This window comes from Watersipora subatra, chromosome 9, assembly GCF_963576615.1.
Source record: "Watersipora subatra chromosome 9, tzWatSuba1.1, whole genome shotgun sequence".
Lineage (NCBI taxonomy): Eukaryota > Metazoa > Bryozoa > Gymnolaemata > Cheilostomatida > Watersiporidae > Watersipora > Watersipora subatra.
The window spans coordinates 21,548,780-21,566,038 of NC_088716.1; the positions used below are offsets into that span (position 1 = coordinate 21,548,780).

A 17,259-nucleotide genomic window follows, 5' to 3' on the forward strand; every position below is an offset into this window, starting at 1 on the left:
ATGTCAGTATCTTTTCTGTTGGCTTTTCACAGAATAACAACCTTGGAGTGTTTCTTTCAAATCTCATGACTAATTTCAGCACCACTTTTAACATTTTCACTAATCGACTGTCTCCAAACAGATAATTATCATTGCGGATTTAAAAACCGACTGCTTACGAACCGTTTATTGTTAGCCTAGTTTTTCACAGGTTAGCCTAGGTTCCTCACAGGAGAACTCTGCTCGCTGCACATTTTTGTCTACTTCATGACAAAATGACTTTTCAGCAAAAATAAAACTTGAACGTTATTCTTTGCAGCAAAACTTTTCACGATTTTTCACTAAAAATAAAACGTGATTGTTATTCTTCACGGCAATATATGTGTAACAAACATGAGATACAATTTTAGGAGGATGGTGGTACATATAGATGCTAACTATTGTGGATATGTTCACAATAGCTACTCTGGTATGCTTTGGACTGGCTATGCAGCTCAAACCATCGCTTCAGTCATGAGAGTGACAAGAGACTGAGAGACAAACAGACAGACAAAATAAATTGAAAATTGGTTTTCATTCTATAAACTCATCATAACATTCTTCTGTGCAACAGATCTATAAAATGTTTTACAAAATTACAATGTTAAATAATTTTTAATTTAAGTCAAATAAATACACGAAATAGCTTAACAACTTTTGATGATTCCTGGAAATAGGGGTGGAAGAAAATCGCAGATGTTTTTGCGCGGAAAAATGCAAAAAAATAAATTGGAATAAAATTGGGTGAGAAGGATTTTTTTATTAGATTTTATATAAATCAGAATTGGCAATTAAAGTAAGAGCAAGCTATAATTATTTACTTTATTTAAAATCTAGATACTGAGAAGCAATCCATCTCAGCAGCTCTGTGCAACTCCACTGAGTCTCCAACTTGTGTAGTCAGTCTATTATTAGTAGCAATCAATGAAGTTTGTATACTTCTTTATATTGTTCCAAATACATACATATATATATATGTATATATATATATATATATATATATATATATATATATCTCCTTTGCTTGCTCCTCCTTTTTCACTGTGTACAGCAGACAGTGAAAGAGGAGGAGCAAAGCATCAAAGCATATGCAGCCTCCTTGGCCATCTCAGATAAGTTGCTAGCTGAATTTCAATCGGCTGCTCTTACAACGGACCTACGCCCTGATGATGAGGAAATTGACTGGCACACGAAACCTCTTCATGGTGCTTACCACCAACAAATATCTAAGGTTGGCGATCTTCACCAGACATATGTGGCTGAACAAAGGAAACCTAACGGCCAATACAGAGTCGCTAATCATGGCAGCCCAGGAGCAAGTGCTCCCAACAAGGCAACTCCAAACGAAAATCTATCACACTAGAGATGATTCTAGATGCAGACTGTGCAAAGATGCACCTGAGACCATCCAACACATCATCAGTGGATGCAGGCAGCTAGCAGGGAACGCATACACTGAGCGGCATAATCATGTCGCAGGTATTGTGTATAGAAGTCTATGTGATGAGTATGGCCTTAATAAACCACAACACTGGTGGGAAGCTCCTGGTAAGGTCAACGAAAATGACCGCGCTAAGATCCTCTGGGACTTCTACATCCAAACTGACAAGCATGTCCTAGCAAACCAACCAGATATAGTGGTGGTAGACAAGGAGAACAAGAGGGCTACTATAATAGATATAGCAGTACCCAATGACTACAATATAGCCAGCAAAGAAAAAGAAAAGGTAGAGAAATATCTCCCTCTTGGAGAAGAAATTGAAAAATGCTGGAATGTAAGAACAACTGTAATCCCATGCAGTTGTCATTGGGGCACTGGGCGCAATCACACCGGCGCATAAAATGTGGCTTGCCCAAATACCAACAACAATCAACTCAGGTGAGTTGCAGAAAAGTGCGCTATTGGGAACAGCTAAGATCTTGAGGCGAGTGCTCAAACTCCCAGGTCTCTGGTAGGAGACCCGAGTTAGAGCAGAATTTACCACCCATACGGAGTATTCGGGGTGAGGAAACAATTTTATATATATATATATACATATATATATACATATACATACACTAAACAGAATGTCCGGCGTTGCACAGGTATTAAAATCAGCTTATAAACCATAGACCTATTAACTATACGTATAGTATACTTAATAGGTCTTCGTTCTAAGATTTAGAATGCACAATTAGATTAGAATACACAAGCACATACAGACACACAAACTTTGAGAAATGCATATATATATAAATACATACTACTGAATGCCCAGCATTGCACGGGTCATAAAAATGTTTTGTACAAAAAATTCACCTTTAATCAACAGAAACATTCACCATTCTAACTTATAAATGAAGGTGTTTGTTTTTGTTTACTGTGTTTATTTCTGTGTGATTCATACCGTACCAGCTGCAGTGCCTACTACAGATCTATACTGGCTGCAATAGTCTTGTTGGCTATGTGTGTTTAAGCATTTTTCTTGACATATTGGCGTGCATTTTTCTTCTGGTAGGGCTTCACGGATTTCTATTTTAGTATGGCTTTAGCATAACGCAAGCTGCTGTCTTTAAAGGGAAACCATGAAAGATGGGCATGTGTTCAAAATATGTGCCCAATTTATTCCATGATATAACCAGTTGGACAGTGTAGTGTATTGTATAAATGGAAGTCTGCAGAACTGGAGGTTGTGAGTTCAAATCCAATTCGCAACGGATTTCTCATTCTTAAAACGTTATCTATGCGCCACCTGTTTGTCAAATCATCCGCCTAGCCTTCCGTTCACTGGTCTGCCCACCCGCAGATGGGTGGGCATACAGGTGGAGAAACAGGTGGGCAGATGGCAATGGCAACAACATTATCTGCCACTCTTTATAAGCTATATTAAATCTTAAAGGTTGACTTGCAACAAAATTCACATTACACTTATTTGGTATCAAAATATTCACCATGTCTTACTCTGTTGTGTTGTAGGTGCCAAATATGTGGAAATGTGATTACAAGCCCTTAAAAGCTCAAAAACGAAAAGCCGCCGTAGATTGGAATCTCTTTATTTCTCTGATGTAGCCATGATAGTTTGGTTATTGTCATGTCATGTGATGTTCTCACGTGAATTGAAAGGCCAATAAAAAGCTTAATATAAACTTGTCGTAGTACTAGTTTATGACAAACACTTCGGGTTTAACCGAAGACCCCGTATCAAATATAGATGCTCACTACTTTACAGTTTTGTTTCGGCCTGGTCTAATCGTCAAGTCGTAATCTGATCATGTGACCCAATACTTCGAAAATAATTTTTGCAGCACTTTTCGATGATCACAGTTGACCAACAGGCTCTTTATGATTATCAGACAATGATATGCACTCCTTCGAGCGTTAAAAAGTTTAACGAATTTTTATGGTAAGTTATAAGATATCAGTGCTAAGAGTGACAGCATTACAATGACTGTCAAACAGATGCGTAAGAACAATAGACATGGTTTTATTGAATGCGTGAAGTATATTTGTGAAAATATTTCGACGAATAAGGTTGCATGAAAGTGTAAACAGAAACCATATACCACAACTACGTCACATTTGAACCGTTTTGGAAAGAGAATCCAAACTGCGACGGTCTCGTGTGGCTGCGATTAACTGTTCGTTTTTGAGCTTTTAAGAGCTTGTAATCACGTTCCCACATATTTTGCACCTACAACACAACAGAGTAAGACATGGTGAATCTTTTGATATCAAATAAGTGTAATATGAATTTTGTTGCAAGTCAACCTTTAAGGAAAGGTGTAGCGTAAGTAAAAAGTTATTACTGGTGCAACACCGGACATTCAGCTCCTCTTCTTATCAAACAAACCTGTAGATGCAATGTTTTCTATGTTCAGCTAAGTAGTATATGGCCAATAAGTTTAAGTTCTTCTAAATGTAGATGTATAAACTTCTAAACTCCGATGACAAGACTATCGACTCCGACTGACTCATCTCCGACTGATACTCATCTCCGACTAGACTCCGATGACAGTCTAGACTGCAGCTATGATACGCTGAGTGCTGTCACAATGCCAAACTCAGAGACTGACAAAAATTATTTTTCTATACTCTGCTAATATCAGAGCACACAATCAGAATTTTTGGTGTACGGCCAGTAGCACTTAGAGTAAATGCAGCTATGATACGCTGGCTGCTATCACAATGCTGAAGTCAGAAACAGCGATAAGAATTTGATACCCTACTTTCTCTTGGAAAATAAAGCAGAGCTATAGTTAAAGATCTCAGTATCTTTATTGGTGTTATAACTCACAGCCCAAAGAAGTAACACACCCAGCAATGGCAAAACTGAAAGGCTATATAGCAAATCAAGGGTAGAATATACAGTTGATTGGCTGCACAATAATTAGATCAACTGTTGCCACAATAAAATATTTTGAGCACAAAAGCGATAATATTTGTCACTAACTAATCACGTAGTACAATTATTAACAATTTCCTGAGTATTTATATAGTAACATGCAAGTCTTAAAACAGTATGGTAATAAATGGTTAACATAAAAGTTCTCTATTATGAAACATATATACCATAATAGGCATGTGTTAAGCAAGCGCATTGTAGATAACTATTCAAATTTGAATAAACCATGATATATCTTATCACATACAACGTAATATAGGCGCATAGTCAGCAATTTGGAGCAGCTTAGTTATAGACTTATTCAGAGAATGCATCACTAACTCTACTCACAAAATACTTTTATTCTTATTATTACAAAATACAAATTCACTTTCACAAATATACTTCACGCATTCAATAAAACCATGTCTATTGTCCTTACTAATCTATTTCATCATATTGTAATGCTGTCACTTTGAGCACTGATATCTCAAAACCTACCGTAAAAATTCGTTTAATTTTTTAACCTTAGCTCGAAGGAGTGCATATCATCCTCTGTTGAACATGAGGAGCTTGTCGGTCGCCTGCGATAATCGAAAAATGCTGCAGAATCTGTTCACGCCATTTGGCAGAAAGTAAGGGTCACATGATCAGATTACGACTAGATGAATAGACCAGGCTGAAACAATACTGTGAAATAGCGAGCATTTATGTTTGATAAGGGCTTTCCAATAGAACCCGAAGTATTTGTCATAAACTAGTGCTACGATACGTTTTATATATCAAGCCTTTTATTGCATTTTAATTTCACGTGATAACACCACGTGTCAAAACAATAACCATGTCGAGTTGAGTAAGTCTTCGAAAAAAAGAGATTCCAAACTACAGCGTTTTGTGATGACTGCGATTAGCTGTTCTTTTTTGAGCTTTTAAGAGCTTGTAATAACATTCCCACATATTTTGCAACTACAACACAGCAGAGTAAGACATGGTGAATCTTTTGATACCAAATAACAGTAATGTGAATTTTGTTGTAAGTCAACCTTTAAAGTAAAAGTCTTTTCTTTGGCTCTCGATTATAGTTTCATCAGCCTGATTTTTACTTTAAAGGTTGACTTGCAACAAAATTCACATTACGGGTATTTCATATCGACAGATTCACCATGTCTTACTATGCTGTGTTGTAGGTGCAAAATATGTGGAAATGCGATTACAAGCTCTTAAAATCTCAAAAATGAACAGTTTATCACAACCATCACGAAAACGCCGTAGATTAGCATACCTGTAGTTTTATTGGTATCAACAACTTTTCTCCATTTTTATTATTTTTACTCGATTGATGGTCTATGATTGTGGTAATTTACAATAGGTTGAGAGAAGCACTTACCTGCAACATAAATTTACAATAATTTGTTCAATTATTTCTAGACAGGAAGCTCTATTTTACAAAAGAAAAATAATAAAAAATATTTGATGTCCACAATAAAGCAAAACTAAAATATATTTTGCTGTAATAAGAAGGTGTCTATCTGGCCGTTTTTCACATTTTAGTAGATTTTATCAGAAAGTATTGGTATTTTTTCGTCATCTGCGATTATGTTTTGTGTTTGAGGTGACCTGCCAGGATGTTTCGAGATTCAAATCGACAAAATTTAAGTGCTCAGATTGAAGCGAAAGTGTAACTATGAGTTCTATTTACTTAGTTCTGTTGAGTTCTGCAGTATGTACTCTTAATACACCCTTCTGCCTTTGGTTTAGAAGGCTTCATTTTTATGAACTTCCTCAGGCTTGATGACAATAATGGTTACCTCTGATAATGAACTTTGAATAATTCTGCTTTTTTTTACAATAGCTCCACCAAGAACCCTTTATTTTACCGTCATTTTCAAGGTCTCTCCCAGCCCATCTACAGGTCCTTTCCCATGACCAGTGACAAAGAAATTCCACTCTAACTTAAATTCAAACTCTTTTTCAAACCAGCTTGTTCAAAAAGGAAAGTGGTTTTTGAACGACAGTGCGTGCTCCCGTCAAAAAAATCTTTTACTCCTTCTGGACATACATAACTCATTGATTTTCTTAAATATGATACATGAATTTGAATTCAGGAACTTTCCCGTGGTCAAGATGGTCAGATATTACACAGGTACTATTTACACCTTGTGGTGTATCAACACAGTGATATTGTAAAAAGCTTTCTAACTCTCAGCATATTATGCCGTTTTTATAATAAATGAGGCAGATGATGTTTGAAAAAAATTGTTCTATAGTTAGTCATTATTAGTAATGAACTGGGCAGTGCAAAATTATTGGTAAACTGGCTAAAACCGTCCATGAGAAACTTTGTAGGAAACAGTCAACAAAATGTACATATTCACTCACTAAAAATATATCAGCTAAAGTTATCTGGCCCTGCATATAAAAACTGGCAAAATCACCCACTATCGATCCAAACTCGGATGGGTGTGAATGGAAAAATTAGGCTGATAACTCCCATAAAATCGTTCAGACATCAGCCACAAAAACTGTTTGCAAATCGGCTAGTGTAAACGCAGCTTTAGCCTTGTCCATGTTGGCTCATAGTGAAACTTATGGTGTCTGTAAGGGGAACATTCACTATAAAAGCTATCTGTGATAGTGTTAGTCCTTTTTGTATTTTTGGATACAAAATTCACTAAACATTTTACTTTTCACAGTTCAACTAAATTTAAAGTCACAAAAGATAAAAAAAAAAACAACTTCAGAAAAAATAAAAAATCCCATAATTCAGATTCATAAATGAATTGAATCAATAATCAATCAACTCATTAATAGACTAATAGACACTCACTAATAGACTCATTAAACTATGAGTCTAGTTTGACGATGTTAATCGTTGAACTATTCGTTGAACATGTGTGTGACGTGACAAGATTTACACACTTTATTGAAGTTTCATGAGGTCAACAAAGAAACCCTTTGGTACATTGATAAATGTTATTATGTAATAAGAGAATATCTAGAAGTTCTGTTTGAAGTTAAACATGTTCATCTTGCATCACTACTATATACTTCACATGTGTGACAAGACAAACATTTCTTTTATATAGAACAATTCAATCAGACACAAGTTTTAAATGCAGTTGCGCCTTTCTGTCCTGATTTTACCCAACCTCAATATTGCCTAAACAAAGATTTAAAAGTTGACTTGCAACAAAATTCACGTTACAGTTATTTGGTATCAAAAGGTTCATCATGTCTTACTCTGTTGTGTTGTAGTTGCAAAATATGTGGAAATGTGATTACAAGCTCTTAAAAGGTCAAAAACGACAAGCTGCCGTAGATTGGAATCTCTTTATTTATCTGACGTAGTCGTTACAGTTTGGTTGTCTTGTCACGTGATGTTCTCACGTGAATTGAAAGGCCAATAAAAAGCTCAATATAAAACTTATCGTAGCACTAGTTTATGACAAACACTTCGGGTTTCACCGAAGACTCCGTATCAAATATAGATGCTTGCTATTTACAGTTTCGTTTCGGCTTGATCAAATTGTCAAGTTGTAATCTGATCATGTGACCCAATACTTCGCAAATTATTTTTGCAGCACTTTTCGATTATCACAGGTGACCAACAGGTTCGTCATGATTATCAGACAATGATATGTACTCCTTCGAGGAAAGGTCAAAAAATTAAATGAATTTTTACGGTAAGTTATAAGATATCACTGCTGAAAGTGACAGCATTACAATGACGATTAAATAGAAGCGTAAGAACAATAGACATGGTTTTATTGAATGCGTGAAGTATATTTGTGAAAATGTTTCGACGAATGAGGTTGCATGAAAGTGTAAACAGAAACCATTTACCTCAACTAAGTCACATTTGAGCCGTTTTGGAAAGAGAATCCAATCTACGGCGGTCTCGTGTGGCTACGATTAACTGTTCGTTTTTTAGTTTTTAAAAGCTTTTAATCACATTCCCACATATTTTGCACCCACAACGGAGTGAGACATGGTGAATCTTTTGATATCAAATAACTGTAATGTGAATTTTGTTGCAAGTCAACCTTTAATGAATGCAATATAAGTTAGACTTTCTTAAAAGTTTTTACAAAATCACAAAACTTTGACAAAAATTGGTTTTGCTAGAAGAAAATGCTTAGTTCAAAAATTAAAAATCAAACTGTTGTGAACTTTTAAACACGCATGCTTGAATATGTGTATAATGGGCAGACCAAAAATTTCAACTCAACACATATGTTTGCTAAATGACCTCTCATCCTCATATTCTATTGATAGGCCCATATATTAGAATACTTGGCAATATTAATTTATATGTGGGTCTATCCATAATCACCATTGTTACAATTAGAGTAGAAATTTAATTATAAAATATTGGTATTGCATTTAAGATGATTTTAAATCAGATATTCTCTTAGAGCTCAACAAGCTCTTTCGAATGATCTATAATATGTCACACTAACGTTAATTTTTACTGAGAAATCTTTTAGTTAGTGTGTCACTCGCGTTACATCAGAGAAATATGCATTTAGAAAAGCTAGTTGCTTATCCTTGAAACCCTCTGATTTGGTGGGAAGCACAATAATATAAACTTATTTGTATTATTTTAAAGAAGCTTGCTGACATATGCACTAAAATTTATACAGATATTAGATGGTAGTGGTGAACTACATGCTTGTAAACATGTCACCGCTGTTACATTCGATTGTCACCATCGTTACGCTTCTTATATTCTGTAAACTTATAAGTATTTAAGTTCACTGTAATGAGATCAATAATGGTATTAAAGCTAGTGATTACAATATATATAGGCAAGCCTTAACTTGAAATGTTTTTTATTGGTTTCAAAGTATAAAGTATAATAATATAATAGTAATAATACATGACAAACATAATTAAGCTTAAATAACGTAAGATGAAAAAATGAATATTGATCATGTAATTGTGAGAATGTACTAACAAAATGTCTTAGATAATTCTGCATGCTCTAAATCTTTTGTAAAACATTACTGACCTCTTTTAGAGAAAGTAGGACAAGACAATGACTTGGCTATGTGATGAAATTCTACCTATGATATATATTTTGTATTAACAACATAAGTGTTTTTTGGCTTCACTCTTATAAAAAAAACTGCACTTCAGCTTCGAGGGCATCTACATTTTTTACCACTCTTTCATAATGCCTAGAAGTTTTTTTTCCCAGGCAGCAATGTTAGCACAAAATCACCTTCTTTCAATGTGCTTGCTAATTGTTTCATGGGTTCGGGATTGCGCTCACTTTCTGGATCACTAATTGCATGGTCATCAGGATCAAAAGTAAAAAGTTAAAACGTTCGAATGGCATACTTTTACTTTTCTATTTCTTTGTTTTATTTTTTCTTTTCTCTGTTGCCATCTTGCGGCAATAATAGTCCAACTGTCATTGCTAGTTTATGGACAGTCTGGCGACCTTTGCTTGGGCTGTTTAAAAGTGCTCGATCAATCTTTTTACAGCCTTATCTTCAGATTGTGAGTTGTCAAATTGGGAAATGGTTGCTACAAAAAATGAATTTAAACTTAAAAAACTTTTTTTTTACAAAATAATTGAAACATTAACTTAAAACATTCATAATATACGCAGATTTAGTAAAGCATTAAGTTTTTTGAAGAAAAAAATGAATGTACATACCTGGTAATTTTACTTTCAAAAGTTTTTTCCCGATCTCTGTATTGCTAAACTCTACTTCTTGCTTTTTCTAGTTTCCTCCAATAGATCTTTTGTAAGTTGAGCTCTTTTTTTTCTACTTTTTTGATTTTGACTAGCTTGGGCAGTCAAATATTGAGTCTATTGTTTTGAACATGACATATTTTATTACGATATTTACGCATCTGATCTGCAGATGTTGTCTTACCCATGTTGAAAACAGAAATGACCAGCAGACTTGCCACCTAACAATATTCTGTTTCAAGCACTTGTTACAAGTTACTCCCATAAGTAGATTTGATTAAATTTTGAACCATTTGCAGTATCGGAGTCGCAAGTCTTAGTAATACATTTGTAAGGTAGCAACCATTTGCTAACTTGCTAGAAGAAGCTAGTTAAGTTCCCACAATGGCTTAAATTTACAATATAATGAGTAACTCATACATGAGAACATCAACAACACCACAAATTACTGTTAAATGTGAAATTCACTCAAATTAATCTTATAATTATATGAGTTGAGGGGTGTAACAATGGTGACAGTGTAACAGCGGTGACGCAAATTTCGGAAATATGTGCAATTTTGAGCAAAACTGAAATTAGTTAAAGGTACAGCGTATAAAGTTAGCGTTGAAAACAAATTACTACTAATTTTGAACTAATAATACAAGTGTAGTAGAAACTTATTGATGTTTCCTGTCACCATTGTTACTCAAATCATGCCAACTTATAAAAGAGCCCCATACCAATAGATCAGTGCACGCAATACCAATTTATGCATTAATGGGCTGCAAAGCCATTGTGAAATTCATTACAACTAGATATTTGTGTGCAGAGTAATATGTATACCGTGTACATGCACCTCTATCTTGCCATTATGACTAAAAAGTATTTTGTGCATATTCACTAACTTTGGCAAGCTATTAAAACACGATAGAGGAGCACTACCCCCACAATTATTTTCTATTTTGGGGTTTGTTATGTATACTTCATATGTGAAGCATTATTTTAATGAAATTACTGTTTTGAAATTTTGCCAAAAAATCTATTTATTTATGGATAGACCCATGTATACATACATTAACATGTCTCTAAACACCAAACATTGGAGTTATCATTTTTCAGTGAACTATCGGCGTGTTTGAGGAGATCTTCATGAACCCTATACACTATTAGGTTGGCTGCTATACTACAGTACAAGTCTGAGTGAGCAGTATGGCCTCATCAAATACGGTAATGCTTATATCGGTACTCTTATCAGTACAATGTTTTCTTTTTGGTTTAATTAGACTTCAATGTAAATTTGCACTTTTATAAATCTTTACTTTCAGGGACTTTATTTAAAACGCTTAAGTCCATCGACAACTGCAGGTCGTTTAAAACAGATATTTGAGAGAGCAGGAAATGTTCAGACAGCTAAAAAACTCTCTTCTCAAACTGCCTATATTTTTTTCTTCAATGCTGATGATGCACAAAAGGTACGTTCCTTTACTCCATTTTAGTTTGAGTATAAAAAGTGTCATTTACACCATTGACATCTGTTTATAGTCTGTTCGCTTGTTGAACACCTGTACTAATATTGCAGGCCATTGAACTCTTTCATCAAACAATCATTGATGGTCAAACTATTCATGTCGAGTATAAAAGAAGCCAGAAGGAAAAACCCACAAAAACTGCAAACACTGAGGTAACTTCAACATTAAACGACTGTAGTGGTGATTTTAAATCTATGCCTACAGAACGACTCCCAGTGGATAAGGAAAAATTACATTACATGAACATGTGTAAACTTCCAAAACAATTGGAGGCGGAGTTTCATATGAACATTAGTGTTGACAACAAATCATCTGAAGTGGTTTGCAAAGGAAACCAAGTTGACGTTCAACGATTAACTTCAAGAATCCACCAAGAATTAAGCAAATTAGATCATGTAGAATCAGCGGTCACCGAAGGGTTTGCACATTCATTTACTACCGTCATGCATAACGAGGTTCTTGCAGAATTAAAAAAAAGCAAAGTGTTTGCAAGTTATGACCTTCGCAATGGCACCCTACACATTTGCAGTGGCAAGAGATGGAGTGCTAACCTAGCACTTGAACTGATTAAGAAGTTTGTCACTGAGCGGAAATATCCTCTAGCCAATCAGTTATCAGATGGTGAAATTTACTGCGTCAAGCATAGCCCTGAATGGACGAATTTTCTCAAGAACTTGGATGAAAATTTTCGGTCATGTGGTCTGCACATTCATTATGACGAACTGTCGAAGCGGCTACACATTGCTCTAAAAGCTAGCGGAGATATATCCTTCATATTGAAGGAGTTGGAAAGATTCTTTGAACAGTTTAAAAATGTTGAAGAACCCTTTTTGTTTGATGACAAAATAAAACCGCTAGTTTTGAAGAACAAAGATTACTATGTAGAACTTTCTAGTCGGTACGGTGTGACCTTGGACTTTGATCACTTGTCGTCGTCAGGATATTGCATTCTTAAAGCGCAATCAAAAGGCTCAATCGCGGACTTCAACAAAATATTGACTGCCCTACAAGGAAGAATACCTGAAAAGACTCGTGAATATCAGAAACCCGGTGAGGTTGCATGGTTCAAGTCATCAGTTGGAAAAATGAGATTGGAAGAAATTAGTAAGCTCTTCCGAACCATCCATTTAGGTCCTACTTCTCGAATAAGCACACAGGCTCCTCAAGCAATGGCATTAGGTTCACCTCAAAATGTGTCAGTCCGCGATTCTCCAACGACCTTTTCAGCACTTCCTGCACTGGTGACACCAAGTTTGCCAGAAAAGCTGAAGATTGTTAAGGGAGACATCTCCATGATAGAGGTATTATATATCTAGGACATACCTATACTACTGAGTGCCCGGCGTTGCCAGGGTAATAAAAAAGTCTGCACAGAAAAATTATTTTTGTTTAACATATAACAACAGTTACTATTTTAACTTTCAAACTACATATCATAAGAGAATTGTTTTGCGCAGTTCAAATAAATTAAGAAAAAAGCAACTATAAACATTTTCCAACTTTTTCAAACAACTAACTTTTAAATTTCATATTGTGAAAATTGTTTTATTGAAGTAAATTAAGAGAAACAATAAAACAACTGTGAAGGTGTTTATTTTTAAATGTGAAATAATGAGCAAGTAATGGCTAAATATAATCTGCTTTTCTATGATTAAAATTAAAAATGATTGGGTATAAAATCACATGATTTCAATTAATTTTAGTGTTGGCTTCGTAAAGGCGAAAATATCGTATAGAGTAGTAATAATAGAAAACCATAGTAATTATCTAATGCAAACACCCCCTGGTGAAAATCATCGAAATTTCATATATATACTGTACATGTTGAAAATTAGTAACAAAATAGTATGTTAACCTTAGTAACCATAGTTACCCGCAATAACTTGAGTATATATAGTGTATTTATTAGTTATGATTGGTATTAAAATGTAACATTGCTATGTGCAGTATGTACCATAGAGACCTTTAAGACATATCTACTGTACATGTTAAAAATTAGTAACTATGCAATATGTTAACCTTAGTAACTATAGTTACCTACAGTAACTATAGTGTGTTTAGTGGTTATGATCTGCAATAAAATGTAACATTACAATGTACTACGTGCAGTACGTACTGTGGAGAGTTCTTACCTTCGTAATAGACATATAAGGCAAACATTGAATTTAACTTAAACGATTTTCGCGTACTAAACGCATACTTAAAGATGTGATTGCATCAAGTTCAGTTGATTTTAGCAGAAAGTATTGATTTTTTTCTATCAGTTGATATGTTGTTGGTTGCTTTAGGCAATAGTCAAAAGTCTTATCTTCTTTTAAATTATTCTATTGTATATATATATATATATATATATATATATATATATATATATATATATATATATATATATATATATATATATATATATATATATATATATATATAAGACATATATAAGATGACTCTGAGATGTAGTTTAAACTGTGTTTCCTCCAAAACTATTTGTTGTTTGTTGAGAATGTCAGTCAGTTGTGGACTCCTAAATTATCAGTAACTCACCGTGTGGCAACTAGTATTTGAATCTAGTCATTGAAGATTTGCTGAATCTCAAATAGGCTTTATCTTTGAAGTGTTTCATCGTCATACACATGTAGGCCAGTTTCCCTTATTACATGGCAAGTTATGCACAGACAAAAACCGGGTTGTTGTTAAACACGGCTGTGAGGTATAAAATATGCTGCATGACAGAAAACAGAGCTGCTAGTAAGTCAGTGATGAAGCCTAAACCATAAGACAGTCATCGTCGAAACGGCTGACTCCATGAGAGAGATGAGGCATAACTTGAGTCAGCTGTGTTCGCTCGCTAAACAATCCTGAAACACTAATGCGCTATTTCTGGATGCTTTAACATTGTCAGTTTAGATATGCATTCTATTTAAAAAAAAACTTAGCTGATTCTCTATGTTCTGGATCTGGTAAATTTGGAATGAGTGTTTCTATTTTTTATGTCTATCACCGGCACAATTTTAAGGCCTTTTTGCTTTGATTCAAACGCAAAGTCAAACGAGCTTTTAAAACACCAGGTTCTAAGCAAAAAGTCTTTGTTAAATGATATATATAATAAAAATGAACCATTTTCTTTTTTAAAATTTTTTTTGATTTTTTTAGTTTATGTCAATCTTTTGATCCGTTAAATCTGTTTGAGATTCTGTAAAACTAAGGGGAACCAATCGGCACAGAGCACCCAAAGTGGAATAAGTTGGGCTTTTTTGGGATGTTCTCTTAAAGTGTCAGCATACTGCCATTAGAATTTATAGATTCATTTTGCTAGCTAGTTTGCAAAGGTCACTAGTGAGCTGGAAAGAGTATAACCTCCTTTACAAGGCGTGGAATTTGTGTAGCAATCACTATTTACCTTGTGATATAAATGGCTGAATTATGATGATTCATAGTCTTTGCTGATAGTAGTTAAACCTAAATATTCTTTGCATGTTCAAATGGGACAACAACTTCTTCTCAATTACATATCGACGAGCTCTTGAAATTTTATTTCGATATGTGTTGGTGGAAAATTCATCTACTGATCTAACCGTATCTTCAATTCTGTTGCAGGCTGATGGACTTGTCAGCAGCCAAGGAGCTATAGAAACATGCATAAGACGTCGATCTCAAGCGGGAAAAAGTCTTCAACAAGGTTTTCAGTCTGTTCTTATGGATCGTGATGGTAGATTTAGAAATGTATCAGTCTTTCATCTGCAAACCGCTCATTGGAACAACACAGAGTCTATAATTGAGGTGAGCACACTTTTCACGCACATACCCTAGGACACTTGAATTTCGCTAGTATTTAGTTTCGTGAGTAGCATACAGAGTAAAATTTCGCTGCAACTTAATTTCGCAGCTCTGATGAGTGCGAAAATATAGTGATGTGAAAATAAATGCAGTGGAACAAACATAATTAAATTTCTCAGGTTCGGTTCACTGGTAAGAAAAAATTTTCAATTTGGGACTAGTATGTAATTGTGAACCGCAGGTAGAATTGTGTGGCCGAGATCGATAGTGTAATTTGATCGCTTGCTGCCATTTGTTTCTTAGACTATCAATGAACAAAGCTATTTAATTCCGCGTTTTCGCTCGTTCGTTATGATAGTTTCGTTTCGCTCATGAAATTTTTGTGAGAGGATGACTCCACGAAAACGTGAAAGTTAGATGAGGCAAATACATAAGTGCCCTAGGGTATTCTGTTTGTTTACTACATTCATGATTAGAACTTTACAGTTCAATATTGTAGTTATTGCATCATTTGAATAAATCATATTTCAACCACTATTGGTCAAAATTTTTGATGGCATTTTGTTATTTTGATGAAAATAAACTTTTATTGAAGCATTTTGAATGACACAGAAATCTTGCTCAATCTAGAAAGGTAGGGTGAGCAAGATTACATTTTTGATAAGCAAGCTTCATTACCTGGTTTTATATAACAATTTTCGTAAGTCCACTTTATATCTAAAATAGCTATTTTATCCAATTACATTTATATTAATACGGCATGTGAAATTATATATATACTAGCTGCATTACCCGTCTACAGGAATAGATTCACGCTGTGATGGAAACGTTATGTTGCCATCCCCTTTTTCTTTATATCATTTGGAGTTGTGCTCCCTTTTTTATTTGTGTAACCACGCCCCTAAAGGAGGCTGGCCTTTGCTACCTTATTTGCATAATTGAATGTATTTAAGGCAGAGCCTCGGCTCTTTTATGTTGTTCAATATATGCCTTGCATTTGGAACCATACTCTTCTGTTACCTTGCGCGATAGCAGAACCACACCAAGCACTTGACTAACTCCAAAGACCCAGTCTATGGACTGTGCTGTGGGAGTAAAGTCACAGAAACACTGTCGACCCCGTCGACCTCAAGTCGACCTTGTCGAACTAGTATAGAACCACTCTGGGAACAGTTCCTTGTGTACGGTGGTTGATGTTGACCGGTGGAGTAAGTCGACCTAGTCGCCTCCGCGTGTTGGTCACGGGCAACCGCTACACAGCCCCTGTGAAGAGTGAATGCAGACCGGTAGAGTAAGCCGACCTAGTCGCCTCTACGTGTTGGTCGCAGGATCCAACACACTGGTGGCAGCAGTGGGATCTGACTGCGGTAATTCGGACTTCTAAGACAACCCTTGTAACCATGCCACACAGCCGACGGAGTGCTACCAGAGATCTGGCTGAGGCGGAATTACAACATGTCGACCAGATTGGTCAGCTGACAGAGGCTATTACTAGAGCCTTACAAATGCCTAAGAAGGAAGCTAGCTTCAAGCCACCAAAGTTCGATGGGAGTGAGGATGTGGAGTTGTTCATCTCCCAGTTCGAGGAGGTTGCGGAAGCTAATGAGTGGAATGAGAAGGCCACTCTCCTCCACCTGCGTGAGACATTGAAGGAGGGAGCCAGAGGTTGTAGTCGAGGAGATTTGCCTGCCTCCATCTTCTCGGCCTTACGCACGAAGTACGGGCTTTCCCCGAGAGAGGCTAAGAGTAGGCTCCACCTCAAGAGGGAGCCAAAGACTAGCCTCCAAGAACACGCAACCGAAATGGAGCGTCTAGTGAAGATCGCATACGCTGACCTTCCGGACTCCTACCAAGCCAGTATGGCCATGGATGCGTTTTCCCTGACCCTAGGAAA

At 35.6% G+C, this 17,259-nt stretch overlaps 1 protein-coding gene across 1 annotated transcript in view; it reads left to right on the forward strand.

Moving 5' to 3' along the window:
- Positions 1 to 17,259, forward strand: part of LOC137404894 (uncharacterized) — a 67,563-nt gene that overhangs the window by 7,776 nt on the left and 42,528 nt on the right. Inside the window, exons 3-5 of the mRNA XM_068091120.1 lie at positions 11,391 to 11,537; positions 11,645 to 12,895; positions 15,186 to 15,368. Coding sequence (XP_067947221.1) covers positions 11,391 to 11,537; positions 11,645 to 12,895; positions 15,186 to 15,368 — 1,581 coding nt within the window. The remainder of the gene's footprint in view (positions 1 to 11,390; positions 11,538 to 11,644; positions 12,896 to 15,185; positions 15,369 to 17,259) is intronic.